Source organism: Taudactylus pleione, unplaced genomic scaffold, assembly GCF_031769625.1.
Source record: "Taudactylus pleione unplaced genomic scaffold, aTauple2 ptg000040l, whole genome shotgun sequence".
Classification (NCBI taxonomy): Eukaryota; Metazoa; Chordata; class Amphibia; order Anura; family Myobatrachidae; genus Taudactylus; species Taudactylus pleione.
In genome coordinates this window covers 30,690,182-30,716,938 of record NW_028284442.1, presented here as the reverse complement: position 1 = coordinate 30,716,938, position 26,757 = coordinate 30,690,182, and the positions used below count along the sequence as shown (strand labels likewise).

The window sequence follows — 26,757 nt, the reverse complement described above, 5'->3', positions numbered from 1 at the left end:
CCTGCTCGCAAGTGTACAATCTATAGGGAATTAGGTGTTGATACATAAGGATAGGTGCTACATATTGCAAATTGGTCCCGATTGCAGAGGTTCTTGGTGAGCTGTATGATCCAGTCACACAGGAAAGTTGGCCTAGGGTCAGGAGGATGTGAAATTGAAGAGAGAGAAAATGTGATATGTGTAAAGTATAAGAAGGGAGTTAGATAGGGAAGCTATAAAGGTTATGTGGGGGGTTCTGGAATCTGATAAGCTTCTCTGAAGAGGTGAGTTTTCAGAGAACGCATGAATGTTTGGAGACTAGAGGAAAGTCTTATTGTGCATGGGAGGGCATTCCACAGGGTGTGTGCAGCCCGAAAAAAAAGTCCTGTAACCTTGCATGGGACCAAGTAATGCGTAAGGAGGAGAGACGCAGATCTTGTGCAGAGCGGAGATGTCGGCTTGGAAGATATTTTGAGATGAGTGAAGAGATGTATGTTGGTGTGGTTTGATTAATAGCTTTATGTGTGAGTGTGAGTATTTTATATTGAATACGGTAGAAGACCGGCAGCCAATGGAGGGACTGACAGAGTGGATCAGCAGACGCTGAACGTTTGGCGAGAGAGATCAGCCTCACAATACATCTCGGCCTATGAGTCATACAGGTAAGAAGTACTGTAGATTAAAATTAGGATTTATTTTAACAGAAAAGTCAGGTTAGAGGCAGCAATTTCCAGGAGGTCACAAGCCACACAGATTTCTTATTGCCTGCTGTGCCAAACTGAAGCCGCGGCTAGCTGAAGCCGCGGCTGTGTCTGTCGGCTGTCACTGTGACAGCAATAGCCAATAAGAATCAGGCTGATTCTTACTGGCTGAGGCTGTCACATATAACAGCATCCATTGCACCGGTGCCAGAGAGCCGGACCTGGTAAGGTCTAGGTCGCTGATCGTAGCTCTGGACGCCTGTAGGTATCTCAGTGACGGGTTACCTGTATTATAACCGGGTTTGATGATTAGTAGACCACAGAAATTATTGCAGGCAGTGACAGTGCCGGGGTTACTGATTTATGAATGTGCCCTCAGTGCTGGGGTTTGTATAAAATGTAACAACGTTCTCACCAGCTTGACTGGCAGATACCGACATTTTTGGGGGATTTAACATCTCAGCTTTAGTAAATGGTCTAAATATCTGTTTCATTTGCCGCTTGCCACAAGTCTACTGGGAAGAGGGTAAAAGCCGTCATCCATGCTTAATGTAAAGGAAAGAATGGGTCCACACTAAACTCACCCACACACCCCCAGAAATGCTGGCTCCACACTATGGGGCCTATTTATCAAGCATTTTTTTTTGTAGCTGCTGTTTTGTTTTTCCTGTGGAGGGACATTGTGGTTGCGTTTATTCCCATGAGGACCAATGTGTGTGTGTGTTTTTTTTTCCTGTGGGGGTCAATGTGTTTATTTTTTTTAATGCGGGGGCCAATGTGTGATTTGGGCAGGATAGTCCCCATGCCCATTGCTGCAAGGTAACGCCCCTTTTTTTGCATGCCACACACCCTTTTGCATGCCACAAACCATTTTCAGGCTTGTGCCTACGGTGCGAGCAAATGTACATACTTGGTAGATCATAAAAGACCTCTAGCCTTATAAGTAGATCACCAAGTCAAAAAGTCTGGCCGACCCTGGTATAAAGAACAAATAATAACGGTGACTGAAATACTGTATCTTACAAGTGGAACCTGGTTTGACACATCGCTTACATCTTACCAGCATCCCATCCTGACGAGGGAGAGTCTAAGTGAAACCTGTATTGATCATCATTTAGATATCATCGGCATTTGGTGAGTTCATGAGCATATCTATAATGGGTGCAGGGTGTGCAGTGCACACAGGCTGCTGGGTCCAGGGGGCCCACACTGCGCACCGGGCATTAATTTAAAATACCTTCCTGCCTGTACCGCAGGTATCAATGGGAACATGGTACACTACATGTTTCCGGAGTTTGCGCTTGCGCACTGAAGCAATCACATTGAAAATGCTGTTTGAGGGGCTACAGCTCAAAAGTTATTGGACGTATTGAGCTGAAATTTGGCATGGACATGTAGAACTGTCCTCTGGTGCTGCAGGCCAAATTTCAGGGCAAAATACAAAATGAGTTATTGGGGGGTCCCCACCTCCACAGGGATCCCGGGCCTGGGTTAACTAGTGTGGAGTGCGAATGCTTTGGATGGGGTACCCCATGAAGCAGGTCCCCTCGCTGTGGCATTACAACCCAACTAGTGGAGCCCGGTGCTGGTTCTAAAAGTACAGTAATGTCATTTGGCCGGCGGAAACTTATCCCCGTATTCAATTGTTGCGACTTTTCGCCAGTGCAAAAACGCAATGCAATGTACCCCGCGGAAAAGTTTTGCCTATGAATAGCTGGCGGGAAAAATTGCATAATCGCAGTTTTGGGGTGCAAAGGTGGGGAAACCACCCAGCACCCTTAGGACAGGTCCCCAAAGGTAAACTGCATCAAAAAAATCCAAAAAAGAATTGAAGAAAAAACACCCCAAAAAATGACTTTGAAAAAGTGGGCGAAAAAATTTAAAGTTGGGATACAAACTTAAAAACTAGCCTAAAGTCCCGGGCATAAAGGGGGCCCGGAAGGCAGCGGAGTTGATAAGCGCCGGCGGTATATGGTAAGTGGTGCCACAAGCCAATCAGGAGCCGCCGCAGCGGTGACCGGCTTCAAATTCAAAATACTGCTGTTATCCGGGCCCCTCTCTCTATCTGGGAGAGAGTGTTAGTGGCAGCAGCGTGCTTTAAGCAGAAGCCGCAGTCTGGCAACCGCCAGCTAACTGAGAGAGGGCAGCCTGCCGGGAAGAGAATAGCCAGGGGAGAGGGAGGAACAGCAGCAGCGGCGGCGGGGGAGAGAGCAGAAATGACAGGGGGAGAATCAGTCTGCATCCGCTGCCGCGCAATGGTGAAGAGCTCAGATGGGCAGGAGAGGCTGCGGTGGATCCCACTTCCTATCAAGCTATTACTGTGTTATAGACAGACCAGGTACAGAGACTCCTGCTCTCCCACCCTCACCCTGCACCCACTCTCATCCTGCTCTCCAACCTTCACCCTGCTCTCCCACCCTCACCCTGTTTTCCCACCCTCACCCTGCTCTCCCACCTTCTCTCACACCCTCACCCTCTCTCCCACCCTCACCCTGCTCTATCACCATCACTTCTACTTTATTAATTATAGATTGACATGTTAACACCCACCCCCACTGCCCAAACTTTGATATATTTTTTAAACTGGTTTACGCACATTATCCACAGCAACACCCATCTCTGACAAACTGACTGCTTATTTTGTGAGTCCCGGGCCCAACAATCTCTGATGGCATCCCTGTAGGTGCTTTTGCTGAAGGTGCATTTTTAACGCTTTTTAAGACCTCAATTTAGCAATTTTTAACCATGCTTGCACCAATTTTCATGTACCCCAAATTTGCTGGGACTACTTATTTTTGCCAAAAAAACCCTGCAAAATGCTATTCTTCACTACTTGTGCAAAGACGCAAAATAGCACCAATTGAGAGCATTTAAGCACCCCAAATACGTCCAGCGGGGCTATTCGGGGGTATCCATAGTGATCCCCCATGTCAGTGCATCTTTTGGGGGATGTCAAGCTGATTTCCCCATAACTGCCAGCACTTTTCGCCTGTTTGAGTTTCGCCAGGACGCGTTTTCGCATCCTTTGGAATTTAATACGGGGATAAGCGGGGACGCACGCGATACTTTTTCGCATGCAAAACCAGCGATGTCGGCGAAAAGTCCGGCATGCGAAAAGTACAGGACTTTTCGCTTCTAATTGAATATGGCCCACTGTGTCCAAGAGCCCGGTCCTGATTCATTAAATATGGGCATCCCCTACATTTATTTTGTCCCCCATTTTTTTAAACCTGCGTTAGCTCAAAGAGCCCAGTGCTGGTCTATGCTAGGCTGGGGGGCAGCTTTTTAAAAAGCTATGACGTTCATTAGACAAAAAAACCTTACAGTTTTATATGTCTCATTAAGGCTTCTTGCAAATGATCGGAGACTTCAGAGACCTGTTGTAACTTTTCTGTGAGAGAGAGAGAGAGAGAGAGAGAGATATGAAATAAGTGGCACTTCCAGTTCAAATACTCAGAGAAAAAACAGTGCTTACTGTGCAACGTTTCGGGGTCTGGACACACAGTTTTATATATATATACGAGTATATGCAGTCTTATTACAGAATGCATTTTTGTTCTATAGAAATTTTGTTGATAGGTTGGTTTCATGTAATCGTCACAACCTGCACATTTGTTTTCTATCCCAGTCACTCAGTCGTGTACTATGCACATAACAATGCTCATTCTCTATGCAGGCATCTCCTCCTTATGAAATAGGTAGGCACCATGGTCAGCTCCCAAACCCCAGCCAACCACCCTGACAAACATTGCGGGGACGGATCAGAGGTAGCAGCCTCGGACAAATCACGCCCCGCACACCGCCCGGGTGATACATCACGCCATGCACTGCGCAGAGATTCGCTATCAGGGCTATGTATGATGAGACACACACACTGCTGCCCCCAGCAAGCGCCGCCTCTTCCCACAATCCCCGGACAGAGAGGAGGCAGCTGATACTGGGGAGGATGATGTGGTGATCGCGGCGGCAGCAGCAGGCAGGAGGGACCTGTGCAGCAACAGCAGCAGTAGACGGGGGGGAATATGTGATCGCTCCAGGAGGACAGACACTGAGTACAGGGGAGGAGAAGCATGTGCATAATGCAGCATTAAAAACACTTTCCTCATCACACAGCCGCTCACTCACTACAAGGGAGATATATATATATATATATAATATACATATAAATCAGGACTGTTGCACAATTATTGCAATGCTATAGCCGGGTAACCTAACTATCAGAGTGCCAGACATTACCTATATAACGCCAGCTACGAGTCAGACAAGTTGTATGCATGTAGCGAGCACGTCCAGTGTGCCCCATAGGCAGTGACAGGCATCCAGTGCCAGCAGTTAGGGGCTGGGGAGACATCTGTCACTCTTTGTTTGCAGAAGCCCCAGATCACCGCCCCGTGTGGCCCTTTGGGGGTCAGGATGAAGGATCGCACCCGGGAACTGCGTGCTGTGAGTATCCCATATCTCTGACTTGTTGCATGTGAGTCTGCTCGGTGCCACCCAGACATGTTGCTGGCATGGGTCCCTGTATCCTCTGCCTGGCAGGTTCACCAGGGCTACAAGTTGGTATTTTATTTTATTTATTTTTGTTATAGTAAAACATATTTTAATGTTTAGCTTTCAGACCAACGTGCACTGTAAAGTTCTGTACCTATATCCATGCATTTACATAGCATATCGTGTTGCAATTTCTGTTCCACCTATGAACGTGTTGCAGGGTTTCTACTCCGGTTTTGCACCGTGAAATGGTGCCTGCTGATGCAGATGCATTGCTGGGGAGCATGGAGTGGTTAAACACTACATCACAGGCTGCTGGCTCATTAATGAATGCATTCCACATCATCAGCTTCATATGAAGTATCACATTTTAAATATACATTCTAAATTCAGCTCTGGCTTCCTTGATGTGAGGTGCACCCCTGGCTTTGTGTACACTGCTGTCAGTGCAGTTGCCTCCCTTGTCTGATCCACTTCTGCATGCAGTACAACATAACCTATAATTACACTGTAACAGATGCCTGTTGCTTTAAACTAGCTTTCAATTAGTGATCTATCATCCTACCTGCATTTTAATTTTAGTCTGTTCAGTTATACTGTAATAATAATTATCTTGCACACACAGTCCATATAAAGGATAGATTAATATTTTTTTTTTTTAAATGTTTACATGGTCTTCATGATTGACCGTTCCGATTGATTTTAAAGAGTTGAGACTGTCACAGCGCTAGCTCAAGCCCCATGGATTGCTAAATCCTTAATGCAGCCTTCTGACCACCATCAGCTCTATATGTTTAGATTCACAGCAGTGTCATCTGCGCAGTGCACATAAATACCCCCACCCTCATAGTGTTTGCATGCATGTATCTGTGATCACAAAGCAGATCCTATGTGATAGTAAATACAGCACTCTATACTCTATTATATTTTATCTACTCTTTGGCATGGATATTGAATGCATACAAATTGTGTCAGAGACTTGCAACTTTGCCCTATGTTCATCCCTATGATCAATGCACAACTGCACATCATGGACTTAGGAGTCTATTTACTAAGCCTTGGATGGAGATAAAGTGAACAGAGATAAAGTACCAGCCAATCAGCTCCTCTCTTTTATTTTTCAAACACAGCCTGTGACATGGCAGTTAGGAGCTGATTGGTTGGTACTTTATCCCGCTCACTTTATCTCCATCCAAGGCTTAATAAATAGACGCCTAAGATCTGTAACAATCAGATTATATATATATATATATATATATATATATATATATATATATATATATATATACAGTCAGGTGCATAAATATTGGGACATTGACAGAATTTTCATATTTTGGCCTCTATTCACCACCACAATGGCTTTGAAATGAAACAAACAAGATGTGCTTTAACTGCAGACTTTCAGATTTAATTTGAGGGTAATTACATCCAAATCAGATGAACGGTGTAGGAATTACAGCGGTTTCTATATGTGCCTCCCACTTTTTAAGGGGCCAAAAGTAATGGGACAAACTAAACAATCCTAAATCTAACTTTCACTTTTTAATACTTTGTTGCAAATCCTTTGCAGGCAATTACCGCCTGAAGTCTGGAACGCATAGACCTCACCAGACGCTGGGTTTCATCCCTGGTGATGCTCTGCCAGGCCTCTACTGCATTTTCCCTACAGTTTTGTCTTCATCAAGTGAAATGCATGCTCAATCGGATTCAGGTCAGGGGATTGACTTGGCCATTGCATAACATTCCACTTTTTAGCCTTAAAAAACTCTTTGGTTGCTTTTGCAGTATGCTTCGGGTCATTGTCCATCTGCACTGTGAAGCGCCGTCCAATGAGTTCTGAAGCATTTGACTGAATATGAGCATATAATATTGGCCGAAACACTTCAGAATTCATTCTGCTGCTTTTGTCAGCAGTCACATCATCAATAAATACAAGGGAACCAGTTCCATTGGCAGCCATACATGCCCACGCCATGACACTACCACCACCATGCTTCACTGATGAGGTGGTATGTTTTGGATCATGAGCAGTTCCTTTCCTTCTCCATACTCTTCTCTTCCCATCACTCTGGTACAAGTTGATCTTTGTCTCATCTGTCCATAGGATGTTGTTCCAGAACTGTAATGGCTTTTTTAGATGTTGTTTGGCAAACTCTAATCTGGTCTTCCTGTTTTTGAGGCTCACCAATGGTTTACATCTTGTGGTGAACCCTCTATATTAATTCTTCTGAAGTCTTCTCTTGATTGTTGACTTTGACACATATACACCTACCTCCTGGAGAGTGTTCTTGATTTGGCAAACTGTTGTGAAGGGGTTTTTCTTCACCAGGGAAATAATTCTTCTGTCATTCATCACAGCTGTTTTCCGTGGTCTGCCGGGTCTTTTGGTGTTGCTGAGCTCTCCGGTGCGTTCTTTCTTTTTAAGAATGTTCCAAACAGTTGATTTGGACGCACGTAATGTTTTTGTTATCTCTCTGAAGGGTTTGTTTTGATTTTTCAGCCTAATGATGGCTTGCTTCACTGATAGTGACAGCTCTTTGGATCTCATATTGAGAGTCGACAGCAACTGATTCCAAATGCAAATTTCACACCTAGAATCAACTCCAGACCTTTTACCTGCTTAATTGATAATGAAATAAGGAGGGAATAGCCCACACCTGTCCATGAAATAGCTTTTGAGTTGATAGTCCCATTACTTTTGGCCCCTTGAAAAGTGGGAGGCACATATAGAAACTGTTGTAATTCCTACACCGTTTACCTGATTTGGATGTAATTACCCTCAAATTAAATCTGAAAGTCTGCAGTTAAAGCACATCTTGTTTGTTTCATTTCAAAGCCATTGTGGTGGTGAATAGAGGCCAAAATATGAAAATTCTGTAAATGTCCCAATATATATGCACCTGACTGTATATATATGTTCATATTTATATATATATATATATGTATATATATATATATATATATGAATAGTGCATGCCCAGCATATACTTCATAAATAGTGCATCGTTTAAAATCTATATTATAGCTGACTTTTTTTTTTTTTAGCAACAATTTTGTGGTGCTCAATTTCATTGTATTATACCATAGGGACCCATTAGTGCAACTGTCATGTACAGTTAATGTCAAGATTTTTTAAATTAATCTTTCCGTAGACAGTATGCTGGATATGGGCTACACAGCTTCTCCCAACATGACACCAGTTTCTTGTACACACACACACACACTTGTAAATCCATATTTAAGATTCATCTAATTCACAGCAAGTCCTAAAACTTGATAAATATAATTATTAGTGACTAATAACTCATATGAGATTTTACTTTGTCAAAATGTAACAAAACATAAGCCATGTGTGAAAATTAATGTAAACCGTCCCATTTACTTATCCAGAGAATACTTGAAAGCCTCAATGTATTTGTTCCTGGTAGTGTACATTATTAAGTAATATAGATAAATAATACCATTAAAGAAGTTGATTTAAAAGTGGTGCTGCTAATCAGGAGAACAATAAGATTATCAGGAACTGTGTCTATCTCTATAAAGCAGAAACATTGTCAGTCTATTCTGGAGCTTTCAGCTCTGTGCTAGCACCATTCCAAGGAGAGGAGACATCTGCACTGACCTCAGAGAAGCAGGTGTTGCTGATCCTATGTACGTACTGAAATGGTTATAAGGATATTTCCAGGAAGTGTGAAAATAATCTGTCTACTGTGAGAACAGCACTGGGAGAACACTGAAGATAGTTGCAAGTCTCCCTAGGAATGGTCTGTTCAGCAAACTCAGCAGAAGATCAGATCATGTGATGCTCTAAGAAATTGCAAATTACCTTAAAAGATACATCCAGGTATTTACAGGTCACTGTCAGTACAATATATGTCATAATGAATGACTATACCATCAGAATAAGACTAAACGAGAATATGTTCAAAGCAAGGCTGTAACTAGCTATGGGTGACTGGTGCCGCCTCACTATGGACGGCACCGTCCCGCGGCCCATGGTTCTGGCTAGCAAGGTTCCCGGAATGGCACCCTGCAGCCAGGATTGCTGCTGCATCACCCGTGGAGCATCCCGTGGATAACATTCTCTTCAGGTGACCACTCAGGAACAGAGCCGTTACTAGACTTTTTTGTACCCTGTGCCAGAAAGAGCATTGGCTCCCCCCTCATTTTTCAAAGGGACATAATGCACCCAAAAAAGGGCCATTGCTTCATGGGGAAGGGCCAGGGAAGAGATAGGAGAGGCCAGGAGATGCTGGGGATGAAATAAGAGGAAGCTACGAGCAAAATTTATAATAAACAGAATTGACATGCCCAAACAGCGCCCCCTGATCTGTGGTGCCCTGTGCGATGGCACCGGCCGCACTACCCTAGCTACGGCCCTGCTCAGAAATACCCATCGCTTTGCCCCCCCATATCTGATACCGTCTGTCCGGAACGCAATAGCATTGTGTGCATAGACTCTGTGTAACGCATGCTCCGTAGGGGTTTTCTGAAATTTTCATGAATGCGCAGTTAACGATAATAGCTCAACTATTCCAATTGCGGCACCTCCGAATCAGACCCAGAGTATCATTACAAAAGTCTCCCACCAACTGTAAAGCACTGTGGTGGAGTCCAGACCTCAATTGAGATGTTGAGATCTGTGCATAAATGATGACCTCAACTATCAATGAACTGGTGTAAGGAGGAGATGGCCAACATGGGATATGGTCAGTATCTAAGGAGGAGATGACCAACATGGGATGCGGTCAGTATCTAAGGAGGAGATGGCCAATATGGGATGCGGTCAGTATCTAAGGAGGAGATTGCCAACATGGGATGCAGTCAGTATCTAAGGAGGAGGTGGCCAACATGGGATGCGGTCAATATTCCGACCGCTGGGATTCTGACCAACACTATTTAGAATACTAGCGCCAGCATCCAGGCCTCCGGGATCCCGAAAGTAAGTACTGGGTTTAGGGGGAGGGTTAGGGTTTAGGATTAGGCACTAGGGTTAGGGTTAGGCACTAAGGGGGGAGGGTTAGGTTTAGGGTGCCAGGATGGGGCGGTTAGGCTTAGGCACTAGGGGTGGGAGGTTAGGTTCAAGCACCGGGGAGGTCGGGTTAGGGTAGGGATAGGGGGATGGTTAGGATTAAGCACTAAGGGGGAAGGGTTAGGTTTAGGGTGCAGGGATAGGGAGGTTTGGTTTAGGCACTAGCGGTGGGAGGGTTAGTGTAGGGACAGGGGGAGGGTTAGAGTTAGGCACTAAGGGGGAAGGGTTAGGTTTAGGGTGCAGGGATAGGGAGGTTTGGTTTAGGCACTAGGGGTGGGAGGGTTAGGGTAGGGAAAGGGGGAGGGTTAGGATACCGACCAACAAAGTGTCATTATTCTCACTCTATCAGTACGCCCCGTCGGGATTCTGACTGCCGGGATGACAAACGCCGGCATCCCGTATGTATTCCGGCCAACAGTCCCCAAATACAATGTAAGAAACTGATCGCATCATACAGAAAATCATTACTTCAAGTTACTGTTAAATCTGTTGAGTTTTGTAGTTTGGGATTAGTGTTGGTGTGGGCTAGATGATTGTTAGTTATGTCCAGGTAAGTACAGATTTGAAAGATGGTGTACTTTATTTTTCATATGACGGCATACATCCATTCTTTTTCTGTGGATTATCTTAAATGACTGGTTTTTACACTTTTAAGGGGCATTTCTAAATGGGAGAATTACATTATATCAGTCATTCTCCATAGTGGTAAATCTAAGTAAATTAATGTCTATCATAACTCATGGAACAATGATGCATGGCGTCCATCCAAACCACTAGTGGACACTGGGGCGCATAGGTTGGTAGTGCTCCAGCTTGCGCATGGCCAACGGGATAATCAGGCTGGGACTCTAACACTATTGCAGGCAGTAAGAACAAAACTGGTAGAAATATTTGTCTCATGTAATTTTATAGCAGCTCTTTTAAATCGACAGAGTCAACACTAGCTTTCGTAGCAACGCAGCTGACACACTGTGGGCTTGTACGGAGTGTATTACTATTTTTTCATCTACCTAGCAACTAGTCTTAGGGGTCTAGTTACTAAGCAGTGTTAGGAGACAGAGTGAAAAGTGATAAGGTTGCAGCCAATCAGCTCCCAACTGCCATCTCACAGGCTGTGTTTGAAAGATGACAGTTGGGAGCTGATTGGCTGGCACCTTATCACTTTTCACTCTGTCTCCTAACACTGCTTAGTAAATAGGCCCCTTAAGCATTAAAGGTGTTCTGAATGTATGTCTGTATCTAAAGCAATCTCCGTAATGATTACTTATTATTTGGTGTTCCCGCTAGACCGCGGGCAGGGTGCTGAGGGTTCGGACAGGGAGTCCCTGTACACCCCTCTGAAAAGAGGGTGTGGTCGCCCGGGGATGGGGCATGTTCCTGTGACGTGCCCCCAATTTGTCACACTTGGGGGCGTGCTGGGCTTTCCCCAAGCTCTCCCCTCACGGTGAATAAATGCTGTGTGTATGCGCATGGCACCTATTCACCCGGCAGGGATCAGTCACCGCAACTTTTCCCACCTGCAGGACACTGCGGCCCGCGGGTGGGGAAGGCACAGGACAGGCTGTTTTAGCGGGGCATCGCTAAAAGGGCAGGGCGCATTTTGCCTCTTTAAAAACGGGTGGGGCGCAGCGCCCCGCTAAAACAGCCTAGCGGGACCACTATTATTAATATTATTGGGCTGGCAATAAATGTCCTTTCTTATGTAAGGATTTATAACATATTGTAGGAATAGGTATGCACACTCTATTTCCATTGCAGTAAGCTGTTATTCTGCAATGGGAATAGTTATAGTATAGTAGGATAAACCTGTCTCGGGATGGGTCTTTGTTGTTCTGTAGTGAACATTAGTTTTCATCAGATTTTCATACATGTAGTCCGGTAACAATGGACAGATAGGAATTTGTAGCATGACTAATTTGAATGTACTCACTACTTTTGCAACATTTTATAATTTATGAGCAACACCATCCATGTTGGCATTCATTGCCTATGATATTTGATGTACTTGGTACTAAAATTATGACTTCATTGTGCACTTCTTATAAGCGATGACATCACTAGAAAGCATGTACGGAATTTTAGTTTACAAGAGTTTTTTTGCTACAGTATGTGTTATTGAGAACATTCTAGTCTGTAGTGCTGTTGTGCACATATAAAGCTGTAATGATGTAACAATATAGGTGTGTCTATGGGGGAGATTTATCAAAGCTTGGAGAGAGATAAAGGACCAGCCAATCAGCTCCTAACTGTCAATTTTAAAACACAGCCTGTAACATGACAGTTTGCGGCATTAGCATAAAGTTTTGTCGCAGCCGTCACTGTAACTGCGCCACCTCTGAATCACCCCCTTAAGTCGCCACCCAGGAGGAGACAGATTTAAATAGCATTTTACTATTTTAAAGTGAAAGATGTGCAAACTCGTGGCAAAACAACAATAGAAATTCACTGACATTATGCGTAATGATTGTGTCTCAATGGCCAGTTTATTAGGTATATTTACCTAAGGGTGATCATTTCATCTATTTACCCTCAACAGTCTGAATTATTTGAGACACAGGGCAAAATTTACTAAGCGGCAGGTTCTAAACCCCCTGCAGTTTGACGGCGTGTTCTATTCTGTTATAAATCCAAGGGGTTTGGTGGTGGCTTTGCAGCAGTTTCTAAATGACAACCCTGTTCTATTCTATTCTAAAATGTGTTTTGATGGCGGTTTTGCGGTGGTTTTGGCCTTAGTAAATCTGCAGATAGCAAAACCGCCACCAAACCGGCGTGGGTTTAGAACCTGCCACTTAGTAAATTTTGCCCTCAGAGTCATCATTAGCGTTTATTTATAACGTTTATATTGATTCAACAAGGTGCTGAAAGTGCACACAGGACACTGGCCTATAGTTGGTACAAATTAGCTGCCAATGGATTCCTCCTCCAATAGCAGAACTCAGTTGAATTGAGTCTTGGGAAATGGTCAGTCTACTGCATTATTCACTATCATTCATTATTTCCCCAGTCCTATGAGTGGTATTCCTTATTTTCTATATCTATTCAGTGTTTTTTTTTTCTATAAAAAAGGTACTAGTACTCTGAAAGACAGGTGCCTAAAGTTACCAGCTGATACAAGATTTATAGTCGCTTCCATATTCTATATTAGTCTTCAGAGGATTATTTTATTTATTTCTGAATTTATTTCACTAATTTATTGCTGACTGCAGAACGAATTCTGAGAATTAAAAGTTTTACCCAGCGAGGGTGATAAAAAAGCACCCCTTCTCACTCTCTTCCTCTCCTCACATACATATTAGGCTCGGATAGGTTCGAATTTGCACGCCGAGTTCGGATTTTTCCCTCCAAAAATCGGGTCTTAGAAAGAGGCAAAACGTCATCTTTCATGGACAAACATCATCATTCCTAGACAAAAGTCCATGGAAGATGATGCACACAATTACTGGTCAGCTTGATTTTCACCCTGCAAATTACAGATGCTTTAGGACACAGCCCCTCCTAAATCTTAATATATCCTCTCATTTCCATTTGCGGCTAAATGAGTGTAACCGGGTGGCAATAGAATGTAAGATAAGTGTCCTGTGGTCATATAGGGGGAATTGTTCGCGTGAGTGTACGTAGAGATCCATCTGTTTGCACCAAGGACAAGGCTGATGCAAATGCGCGAGGTTAGTGATGACAGCTACCTGAAGAAGCAGGTATACCAGGACAGTGTAACTGCATAGATACGCCCGACTTTGAATGCAGGCTGAATTCCGCATTAGTTCCCAAGCACGCAAAGCTTCCATAGATGTTGCCTATGCTACTGCAGGACAGTTTTATAAAATAGAAAATATATTCTTAAACCTGTTGATTGATACACAGAGAATATGTTCACAGGAAGAACACTTCAGAGCATAATGCGTATAGCGGTTCCTTTCTAGCAGTCTACTGACGTAAACTGAGCAATAATTTGCAGCCTCTGTCTAGTGAATATGGATGAGTGAAATGGTAATGGCTCTCGTGTAATCCTCTCACAGTGTTTCCTGTGTTTTCCATTATGTCAATGTGACCTCAGAGCTTCCTCTGGTCATAAACCCAAGGCACACTTTTTCTACCATTAATGTCTTGCTTAGTAAGAGCTCTAATTACTAGAGGGAAACAAATTGCACATTTATACATGCAGTTTACTGTGACTCATCGGAAGATATCCATTGATTCAAAGATCTTTAAACTATTCACTCAGGTAACTTGAGGCTGGAGAACAAAAAATATTAAATAGAAGTGTTTTCATGTAGGCTACTCATTCTTTCTGTGTGTTTTAAATTAAACACCTCAAAAAATGTATTTTATTTCTAACCTGCCATTTAGAATCTCTCATTCGTACTGTAGTGTATGATGTTTTTCTTGCACACTGTTGACAGCCAGTCGCTGTCCAAATTCATCTCTTGTTTTAAAGAGCTAAACCTCCTTTATAAAGTTATTTGTCCAAGGTATTATTTGACCTGACTCCCCAAAAAAGAAATTAATTACTAGGTGTATAGGGGTCTATTTATTAAGCTTTGTTAGGAGATAAAGTGAATGGTGATGAGGTACCAGCCAATCAGCCTAACTGACATTTTTCAAACACCGCCTGTGACAGTTAGGAGCTGATTGGCTGGTACCTTATCACCGTTCACTTTATCTCCTAACAAAGCTTAGTAAATAAAACCCATAATTACTAAAGTGCAAGTTTTTAGAAGTGGAGTTGTTGCCCATAGCAATCAATCAGCTACTACTTATCGTTAATCTAGCACCTTCTATAAGACAATAGCTAGAATCTGATTGGTTGCTATAGGCAACAATGCTAGGTCTAAAAAAACAGAACTTTAGTAAATATACCCCTCATCTGAAAATTAAAATGTTAGGAGTATACGGTTATATAGCCCTAGTGTTAGCCAAATCTTATATATGAGCCTACAAAAGTGTTAACCAGTTTTAGGGTTGCTTCTTGCTTTGCAGAAGAGCGAATAGCCATTTTGACTACTTATAACAAAAAAGGGACTCAAGAATGGACCATCTATTAACAATTAAATGTATGAAAGATTGAATAATTGCCAATTAAATATGGTATATTAGAAAATCCGTAACGGAGCAGCTGGTTAAACACGGTATACCGTCCCTTGTGATGAAAAGTGAAAAAAGGATGAAAAGGGTAATTAGTGCTGGAGGTTCCTAGGTATAGGATGCTACATTAGGTTGTCTTCCCAAAGTTTTAAATAATGCCTCTGATGAAGTTACTATCATAACAAAATGCATCCTGTGTTTATGGTCGAGTTGCTTACAACAACACTTTACATCTTTATTTTGACTACTTAAAAATATTTAATTTTTGAACCAGCTCAGAGATGAAGTAGATCAGATTTAGTCCCCATACTTGTAATTGAACGCATTAACAGTAGAGAATGATAAGTGCACTCTTAACAACAATGCTAGTAGTAATAATGGGAGCAGCTTACTGGTGAGGTCACCGCTTAACCTTAAAGTGTCACGACCAGAGTTTCTCGGCATGGTGGTCGACGGGTATTATCTGTGAGGTCACTATGGCGGGGGGCGTCTGGCGGTGGTGCTGGTGTTTGGCGAGGGGTGTTGGCTGTGCGTGGTTCTGTGCGGGCATGTTGTCACTTTGGGCTGGTGAGGCCTGGTGGTGCTTCCGTTCCGCTCTGGCATGGGCGCCGCCATCTTGCCTCTGGTCACATGACCTAACCGCCCAATCCTGGTTTGTCACATGCTCTCTCTGGCCAGTCACGGCACAGCACTTGGTATTTAGGAAGTTCAGAGCCTCACTTCATGGTCAATGCAACGTGTTTCTCAGCATAGCTGAGAGAGAGTTCCCTGTGTTCACCACCTGTTCCTGTGAAACGCTACCTGCCTGCCTGCCTGCCTGCTTGTCTGCTCCAACCCCGCTGGACTACCCTGCATCCTCCATTACCTTCCCCTTGCCTGAGTACCTTAGTCTGCTGTTCACCCTGCACCTTGCCTCCACTGACACTCTGCTGGATAATCCTTCCTCAGCCTGCATTCTTCATTTCAGCCACTATACCTGATTTCTCCAGCCTGTCATCAACTGGACATTTCCCTATTAACCAGTCACTACCTGGACAGTTCCCATTGTCTGCCACTACCTGGACATTTTCCATTAACCAGTCACTACCTGGACATTTTCCATTGCCGGTCACTAATTCGACTTTCTCCCATTACTTCAGCACTGCTCCCAAGTGCACTTAGTGTTATATCTGGACTTTAGTTTTTTTGTCATATTCATGTCTACCTGACCACTCATTAAAAGTTCCACATTTTCATTTAAACCTGCTTCAGTGTCTGCTCCTATCACCACCCCGGGCCCACAACAAAACCAGAAGCTCACATAAAGATATATAGAATAAAGAATAAACATATAGAAATGTTTATACCAGTGAGCGCTCAATCATGTGTAATCTATTTTCTGTCGCTATGTATGTAATTCAGCTCAGTCCTTCTAGCCTGATATATTCACTCTGTGCTCCTGGCTGGTAAGGCACTTATCTATCCGTCTAGGGGAACCCTCAGCTACTACCTGTTAAGCAGTGTAGCTGGTTTTGTGCGGGCCATGGCTACTGCAGAGCCCGGGTTTTTTGGTCATTACCGCACAGAGTGAATATATCAGGCTAGAAGGACAAGGACTAATATTCCACACTCATTAAATGGACAGTGTACGGATACACATTATTTGAACCATATTGTTTATTTAAGAACACTGGAAGATTTCTACACCCACAAGAACAGGTGGATTTGACTGTGCACTATTAACCTTGGAACTCTTTTATCCTTTTTTTAATTAGTTTATTTATTTTCTCTGTATTATTTTTCTACATTTCAATTTTATTTAATCCATTAGCCTCTCTGTTTTTACATTGATTTATTTACTTTTTCTGTTTATTATTGCCCTCACGTGTCCACCCCCTCTTTCCCAGTGTTTCGGTTTTTATTAGCATTTTATATTTTGACATATTTGAGCAAATTTTTTACCACGTCATGTGGACACAATCTTAGTTGAATAAATACGCATGTAATTTATTATCCCAAGAACTCATGTTTTAATGTTATTCGTACAGTCCGATTGTTGAGATGGCAGTTAGGAGCTGATTGGCTGGCACCTTATCACTTTTCACTTCTCTTAACACTGCTTAGTAAATAGATCCCTAATTGTGCAAAAACCTATAGATGTGTCCTCATGTGCCTAGTGTCAATACACCATACGGTGAGAGACGCCCGGCGTGTCTGAGCTGCTCCAATAGGTACTGTCTTTTTCTTTACATTTTGCATCTTATTCGCATCACAGACGCAAGGAAAGAGCACTCAAAGTGTACTACAGAGACCGGGCTGCGGTTGTAACCCACAGGAAATAGGTTTAAAGACGTACAAAGTCACAGATGTAGCACAACAAAACTTGGTGTGAGAAAAAGTCGCAGCCACTGTCTCGTAGCACTTTGTATAAAGATTCAGACTCAGTTGCACACAGACATACAAATGTCGCACATCAAATTGATCAGTGCAAGCTAGCAAAGTAGATTTGTCGCTTCCAGTTATTTCATGTATGCAAAGAAGACACAATTTGAGCGAGATAGACGCTCGGTGCGGCCGAGTCGCCCCGGGGTCTGCCATGCCAAGAAGCCAAAGGGTAGGAGAACATATCTGTATACATACAATAGTAAGTAAAATCGCAGCTGTTGTCTGGTTATGTTCCGTTCATACTGAACTCTCAGCAAATCTTTTTTTTTTGCAGAACATTTAACCTTTTTATATTAAGTTGATAATTGTAGGGAGTCTACAGTATCTCTGGCCCAACCAATATGGCAGGAATAAATGCATAGCTTGTATATGGTTTGAAAAGTAGTCAGCTACATTTAATAAATCATTATTCTTAGTATAACTGTATATTATTATGACAAATTAGCTATTTCTTCAAATATTACATCTTAACAAACAGCTATAAGTCAGTTAAAGTCCCAATAATTTTCTCAGCTGGTTAAGTGGTACATTTATATTTTCGCAACAAAAGAGGCAGTTATAACACCTCTTATCTCTGTTGGAGTCTCTAAGTATAATAAACCTGTATAATAACATAGGCATTCAAAGGCAGTGCTGGGTGACAGGTATGGAGTGATAGGCACAATACATGCTCTGGCCCCTGATGTTTACATTTTTCTGTACTACAAGTCTGGCCTGCATCAATTTCATTCTCATTGTGTGGAATACGAACCACCCTGACAGCCAGTGATGTTAAAAATCAAACATTTTCTAATGTAAGATTGTTACGTTTATAACCTGTCCTAGACAGTGCTCGAAGTGGGAATTTAGAGGTGGGGGTATGGAGAATGAATCTCTCCCCCCCCCTTGGGCCCCTGCTTCCATATAACCCCATTGTAGATCTCTCCCTGCCTGCTCCCCTCTCTCACACCCTTCTCACTGATTCCCTCTCTTTCACCCCCTACAATACTAACTGCCTCCCTCCGTCTGTCCCTCTCTCTATTCCCTCTCTCACATCCTCCCCTCTCTCTGCTTACCTCTTACCTCTTGCCTGGAGCTGCTAGGAGCACCGGGTCCTACGTTGCTGCTGCAGTTGTGCGAGCCAATCAGAAGCTGCTACTTGGCAGCTTCTCATTGGCTGGCGGCCGTGAGCCCTGTGATTGGCTGGCGGCCACGAGCCCTGTGATTGGCTCGCGGCCGCGAGCCCTGTGATTGGCTGGCAGCCAGTGTGTGCTGACTGTAGCCGGGACCGGATGCTTTGTCCCGGCTACATTCCAGCGTCTCTGCTGCCGCCAATCGAGATGTGTCCCCTGCGGGACACATCTCTACACATTTCCGCCACCATTCCAGCGCTGGGATGCCATACTGCATCCCAGCGCTGGTGCATTCTCTTCTGCGGCTAAAATGAAGTGGGGCCGGGAAGTGGCGGTATGTCATACCACCGTATACCGCCCCACTTCGACCACTGGTCCTAGAACCACAAGGATAGAAGGGGAGGAGAACTGGCATATACATGGTACCCACACAGCAAACTGCAGTGGTACTCTGGACCTATGCATAGACTTCATGGGAGAGACTTCATTACGTCTCTCCCATAAAACCGAGCGGGAGGACGGAAGAGTGGACAGTGGCAGGAGCAGGGATTTAAGAAAGTATTTTGTGTGTGTATGTATGTATGTATGTATGTATGTCTGTGTATGTGTGTTATGTAAGAGGCACTACTGGCCCGGGCACTTTATAGGAGACTCCATATCACTACTGGGGGCACTGAATAGGGAGGACCACTACTGGGTGCACTGCATAGGGGGGATCACTACTGGGGGCACTGTATAAGGGGCACTACTGGGGGCCTGCATAAGAGGGATCACTACTGGGGGCATTGCATACTGGGGGTACTGTATAAGGGACACTACTGGGGGCAGTGCATACTGGGGGTACTGTATAAGGGGAACTACTGGGGGCCTACATAAGAGGAACCACTACTGTGGGCACTGCATAGGGGGGACTGAATAAGGGGAACTGCATAGGCAGGCATAGTATAAGGGTGCACTGCTGGGGCCACTGCATAAGGGGCACTGTATAAGAGGCACTACTGGGGACACTTTATAAGGGGGCACTGTATAAGGGGCACTACTACATGGGGCACTGCTACTGGGGACATTGCATAAGGGGCACTACTACAGTAGGCATTGCAAGAGGGGCAGTAGTGCAGAGAGATAGTGTTTGGTAAGGAGGGGTCAAGGGCATAGTACAAACAGCAGAGAGATAGTGTTTGGTAAGGAGGAATCAGGGGGGTAGTGCAGACATGTAGTGGTGCGTAGGTAGTGCAGAGAGATAGTGTTTGGTAAGGAGGGGTCAGGGGGTAGTGCAGATAGGTAGTGGTGAGTATGGAGGAGTCAGAGAAGTAGTGGTGAGCCACCCAGGAACCCTTGCAATGCTGTTCAGTTGTGGGTAAATGAGACCACTACACATGTACTAACATTATACCACACTGTAGTGCACCCAGATTATGCCACACTGTAGTGTCCACACATTATGCCACACTAATGTTCGGGCATGGTGGCTTGCTTTGCTCGCCACAGGTTTATATTCTCCCTCTATGCCCACGTGGATGGTAACACTGGTAGCGGTCTGGCCCTGCTGCAGTGGTCACGTGGTTGTGATGTCAGGGGTCCTTTCTCCAACTTGAATCTAGCAATAACCCACACTTCACAGCAGCAGTCATAGCCTCAGAGGAGCATGTGATGGGTCTTCCAATCAGAGCTCAGCACATGCTCCTCTGACCCCTCTGCAGTGACTACTAGGATTTATTACCCTGTAGTGCATTGCAGTGCTGAGTCTGACTGCAATGTGACCCGACCCACGGTCCTCGGCGTGTAGCTGCTGGCCGGGTCACTCACATTCTTGATGACATCCGGCAAGCCGCTGCACTGCCTGCTATACCAGTGGCGCCTTAGACCACGTCCTCCCACGATAGAGGGTGTGGCTACAAGTCAGTGGGGCCCACCGGGATTTCACTGAATCCCCGGCAGCCCAGTCAGAACCCGAGTACATTGTTTCTTTTTTGATGCTTATAATATTTATTTACTAACAAACAGTAATTCTGCATGAACCCATGAATATTTGTATGGAAATTAAAAGCACCTAAATGTTATATAATTCTATACTAATCTAAAAGCATGCAGACAGGGTAGAGTACTTAAGGTAGATATGAGATAAAACCTCAGTGATGTTATTAATAAAATTTGACCCAACATAGCTCTACACCCGTGAGATGGCATATTTGGGCAAGTGATCTGTAGAAGATATATTCCCAGATACCGTATGTATTATCACTGTATAGTGTGATCCAAATAGAGTGTTCCCATTTAGCAGATCATAAAGTAGGCTAAAGAGCTCATCCCTCGTCTACCTTCCTAACATTGTCTACTTTCTCTTCCCTGTGAGTTGCTCTAAGCATTCATTATAAAGACACATAGTGCTAAAACGTCTTTTATAACTAGCTAAAATTAGGCTGCAGAAAATTGATTTTAGTTAATTGGAAGAAATGTTTTATGAATCTTATTTTCAAACAAAAATATAGGTATAATGTAATTTGTAAGTTTGCTTGTTATGCAGTATGCTAGTACACATACATCTGTTACATTTACCTTTTGACATAATACTATATACAGTCAGGTGCATAAATATTGGGAATTTACAGAATTTTAATATTTTGGCCTCTATTCACCACCACAATGGCTTTGAAATTAAACAAACAAGATGTGCTTTAACTGCAGACTTTCAGATTTAATTTGAGGGTAATTACATCCAAATCAGGTGAATGGTGTAGGAATTACAACGGTTTCTATATGTGCCTCCCACTTTTTAAGGGGCCAAAAGTAATGGGACAAACTAAACAATCCTAAATCTAACTTTCACTTTTTAATACTTTGTTGCAAATCCTTTGCAGGCAATTAAAGCCTGAAGTCTGGAACGCATAGACATCACCAGACGCTGGGTTTCATCCCTGGTGATGCTCTGCCAGGCCTCTACTGCAAATGTCTTCAGTTCCTGCTTGTTCTTGGGGCATTTTCCCTACAGTTTTGTCTTCATCAAGTGAAATGCATGCTCAATCGGATTCAGGTCAGGGGATTGACTTGGCCATTGCATAACACTCCACTTTTAGCCTTAAAAAACTCTTTGGTTGCTTTTGCAGTATGCTTCGGGTCATTGTCCATCTGTACTGTGAAGCGCCGTCCAATGAGTTCTGAAGCATTTGACTGAATATGAGCATATAATATTGGCCGAAACACTTCAGAATTCATTCTGCTGCTTTTGTCAGCAGTCACATCATCAATAAATACAAGGGAACCAGTTCCATTGGCAGCCATACATGCCCACGCCATGACACTACCACCACCATGCTTCACTGATGAGGTGGTATGTTTTGGATCATGAGCAGTTCCTTTCCTTCTCCATAATCTTCTCTTCCCATCACTCTGGTACAAGTTGATCTTTGTCTCATCTGTCCATAGGATGTTGTTCCAGAACTGTAATGGCTTTTTTAGATGTTGTTTGGCAAACTCTAATCTGGTCTTCCTGTTTTTGTGGCTCACCAATGGTTTACATCTTGTGGTGAACCCTCTATATTCACTCTTGTGAAGTGATTGTTGACTTTGACACATATACACCTACCTCCTGGAGAGTGTTCTTGATTTGGCCAACTGTTGTGAAGGGGTTTTTCTTCACCAGGGAAATAATTCTTCTGTCATCCACCACAGTTGTTTTCCGTGGTCTTCCGGGTCTTTTGGTGTTGCTGAGCTCTCCGGTGCGTTCTTTCTTTTTAAGAATGTTCCAAACAGTTGATTTGGCCACACCTAATGTTTTTGCTAGCTCTCTGAAGGGTTTGTTTTGATTTTTCAGCCTAATGATGGCTTGCTTCACTGATAGTGACAGCTCTTTGGATCTCATGTTGAGAGTCGACAGCAACTGATTCCAAATGCAAATGTCACACCTAGAATCAACTCCAGACCTTTTACCTGCTTAATTGATAATGAAATAATGAGGGAATAGCCCACACCTGTCCATGAATAGCTTTTGAGTTGATAGTCTCATTACTTTTGGCCCCTTCAAAAGTGGGAGGCACATATAGAAACCGTTGTAATTCCTACACCGTTCACCTGATTTGGATGTAATTACCCTCAAATTAAATCTGAAAGTCTGCAGTTAAAGCACATCTTATTTGTTTCATTTCAAAGCCATTGTGGTGGTGAATAGAGGCCAAAATATGAAAATTCGGTCAATGTCCCAATATTTATGCACCTGACTGTATTCCCTCTATATTATGTTGTTACACACTCTGATATTAATACAGTGAATCAATATAATAAAACTATTTTATTTTAAATACTCAACTGTAAATCATAAATCTTTACAACGTATGGAGATCAGACCTGGTAAAAATGACACTAAAGGCGCCATTTATCAATGAATGTTAATACCAGCTGCATATTTTGTTTAGTATCATAGTAATACTAATGATTGCGCCACTGGTATTCAACATTACTTACTGCGCCGGCGAGGTCCAGTGACGTCTCCCTCATCTGCAGCATTCTCCGCTCAGCTGATTGTGCCAGCGACAGGCTGCTGTGTTATGTCTTCACCTGCCCAGGACAATTTCAGTCAGATGACCGCTGTTTGTTAAATATTAAGAAGAGGACATAACCCCTTTATTGAGTGCTAAATGGGTTATGTCTTGTTGATAAATAGGCCCTAAGCAAGTGTAGTGGTAATCTGCCTTTGTACTGTGTCTATAAAAAAATGTAAATAAAATCAATATTGTCGGTGACAAAATCATCCATAGTCAAATCAAGCATAATTGGCTACTTTGCTTTATGAGCAGGAACTAGAAGGGGTAAACAGGACCTGCGTATTGAATGCCTTGTCCATTAAGACAAAATAAACCTGTTTCTGGTTTAATCATCCTTTTAGCTGTTTTTGCAGTTTAATTTGATAGTTTTAGCAAAGATGAGGGCATATCGCTTATCAGTCGCTTAACTATCATAAAGTCTGTCCAGGGGCCTCACATGCTAATGAGTTTTATCACTCAAAATGAGCGATAAAACTCGTTGCGTATGATAATATTACTCCAGTCAATCAGTTCCCAACTGTCATTTTTCAAACAGATGACAGTTGGGAGCTGATTGGCTGGAACATCATTATCATATGCAATGAGATTTATCACTCATTTTGATGAGGCCCCAGGAGATATCAGACCACGTATAATAACCAATAGGTGCAGGGGCAATTTCACAGACCAATGGAATAGCGAGTCCTTAAAATTACTGTCAAATGTATTTGTTCAGTCGGTTTTAGGCCCTCCAGACTTCATTTTGTCTCAGGGGTGATGCTAATTACAACTGAATTGTCTGACTCCAAAAAAAAAAAAAATCTCAGATTAGGCATCTTTTCAACTCAGAAAATAAGTTGTCTCCTTTGACATCTTTTAAAGAATTATGTGCTTGCAGTTCTTCTGAATAGTGCCTCAGCAGTCCCAGTTACCAGCTTGTATTATGTGCTGGCAGTTCTTCTGAATAGTGCCTCAGCAGTCCCAGTTACCAGCTTGTATTATGTGCTGGCAGTTCTTCTGAATAGTGCCTCAGCAGTCCCGGTTACCAGCTTGTATTATGTGCTGGCAGTTCTTCTGAATAGTGCCTCAGCAGTCCCAGTCACCAGCTTGTATTATGTGCTGGCAGTTCTTCTGAATAGTGCCTCAGCAGTCCCAGTCACCAGCTTGTATTATGTGCTGGCAGTTCTTCTGAATAGTGCCTCAGCAGTCCCAGTCACCAGCTTGTATTATGTGCTTGCAGTTCTTCTGAATAGTGCCTCAGCAGTCCCAGTCACCAGCTTGTATTATGTGCTGGCAGTTCTTCTGAATAGTGCCTCAGCAGTCCCGGTTACCAGCTTGTATTATGTGCTGGCAGTTCTTCTGAATAGTGCCTCAGCAGTCCCGGTTACCAGCTTGTATTATGTGCTGGCAGTTCTTCTGAATAGTGTCTCAGCAGTCCCAGTCACCAGCTTGTATTATGTGCTGGCAGTTCTTCTGAATAGTGCCTCAGCAGTCCCAGTCACCAGCTTGTATTATGTGCTGGCAGTTCTTCTGAATAGTGCCTCAGCAGTCCCAGTCACCAGCTTGTATTATGTGCTGGCAGTTCTTCTGAATAGTGCCTCAGCAGTCCCGGTTACCAGCTTGTATTATGTGCTGGCAGTTCTTCTGAATAGTGCCTCAGCAGTCCCAGTCACTAGCTTGTATTATGTGCTGGCAGTTCTTCTGAATAGTGCCTCAGCAGTCCCAGTCACCAGCTTGTATTATGTGCTGGCAGTTCTTCTGAATAGTGCCTCAGCAGTCCCAGTCACCAGCTTGTATTATGTGCTGGCAGTTCTTCTGAATAGTGCCTCAGCAGTCCCGGTTACCAGCTTGTATTATGTGCTGGCAGTTCTTCTGAATAGTGCCTCAGCAGTCCCAGTCACCAGCTTGTATTATGTGCTGGCAGTTCTTCTGAATAGTGCCTCAGCAGTCCCAGTCACCAGCTTGTTTTATGTGCTGGCAGTTCTTCTGAATAGTGCCTCAGCAGTCCCAGTCACCAGCTTGTATTATGTGCTGGCAGTTCTTCTGAATAGTGCCTCAGCAGTCCCAGTCACCAGCTTGTATTATGTGCTGGCAGTTCTTCTGAATAGTGCCTCAGCAGTCCCAGGCACCAGCTTGTATTATGTGCTGGCAGTTCTTCTGAATAGTGCCTCAGCAGTCCCGGTTACCAGCTTGTATTATGTGCTGGCAGTTCTTCTGAATAGTGCCTCAGCAGTCCCAGTCACCAACTTGTATTATGTGCTGGCAGTTCTTCTGAATAGTGCCTCAGCAGTCCCGGTTACCAGCTTGTATTATGTGCTGGCAGTTCTTCTGAATAGTGCCTCAGCAGTCCCAGTCACCAACTTGTATTATGTGCTGGCAGTTCTTCTGAATAGTGCCTCAGCAGTCCCAGTCACCAGCTTGTATTATCTGCTGGTAGTTCTTCTGAATAGTGCCTCAGGCTGCGGCAGTGGCGTCTTTACCTGACATCGCACCCGGTGCGGGCTGGGACTGGGATCCTGCACTGCGCCGGAAAATAAGGGGGTGTGGCCTTGCGGGTGAGGGTGTGGCCTCATGGATGGGGCGTGGCCCCGCTGGCCGAACACCCGTTTTTTGTAAAACCGGCGGTGCTGGAGGTGCAGGCTTCTCGGGGACCAGCCTATTTGAAGTGCCGGCTCTCTCACTGTGCTAGGAGACGAGTGCTGCACGTAATGCAGAACCCGGCTCCTGTCACTGAGGGGGAGCCAGCACTTTGGTGTCACCCCTCGGCTGATGACACCCCCTTGTGACACCAGTGGGCTGCGGGAAGCTTCAGGTTCTGCTGTCAGAACAAAGGATGGCTGTGATGGTGATCTCTACATTTGCTTCAGAGGTGGACAGATTTGCACAGCTGCTTGTGTGCGGCTCTACAAATCCGTCCATCTCTGAATCAGGCCCGGTGTTTGAAAATGTTAAACCTTGGAGAGAGATAAAGCGCCAACCAATCTTCTTTTAACTGTCATTTTTCAAACAGCCTGTAACATGACAGTTAGAAGCTGACATTAAAGCTGCGTACACACATTCAGATAAAGTGAAGGATATAAACGATAACGTTAAGAATCTTATCGTTATCATTTAAATCGTTCACTTTAATGGCCCTGCAAACGATGGTCGATGCGCGGGCACAAATGGTTGTTATCGACCATCGTCCGTCGCCCGGGAAAACCGGCATACATGGTCGATTTCAACCATGTTAGCCTGTTTACAATAAGGACCCGCGATTAACCGCGGGTCGTTATATGTTAATGCATGTGTTGGATGTTCGATAACGATCATCCAACACATGCAGAACTATCAGATAACGATCGTTATCGTTATCTGATAGTAGCTGTGTCTGAACGTGTGTACGCACCTTAACTCTCCCCCCCTTTTGAGTTAACAAG

The 26,757-nt window shown here is 43.9% G+C and overlaps 1 protein-coding gene across 5 annotated transcripts in view; it reads left to right on the top strand.

The window, feature by feature from the left end:
- The first annotated feature begins 4,545 nt into the window (after positions 1-4,545).
- The window catches only part of STX1A (syntaxin 1A), a 168,474-nt gene continuing 146,262 nt past the window's right edge, over positions 4,546-26,757 (top strand). For 2 of the 5 annotated variants that reach the window (XM_088455219.1, XM_088455224.1), the window contains exon 1: positions 4,550-5,123. In XM_088455219.1, coding sequence (XP_088311345.1) covers positions 5,094-5,123 — 30 coding nt within the window. In that variant the 5' untranslated portion in view covers positions 4,550-5,093. Of the gene's footprint in view, positions 5,124-26,757 lie in introns of all 5 variants that reach the window. The other 3 variants (XM_088455210.1, XM_088455203.1, XM_088455195.1) reach the window with 3 other exon arrangements.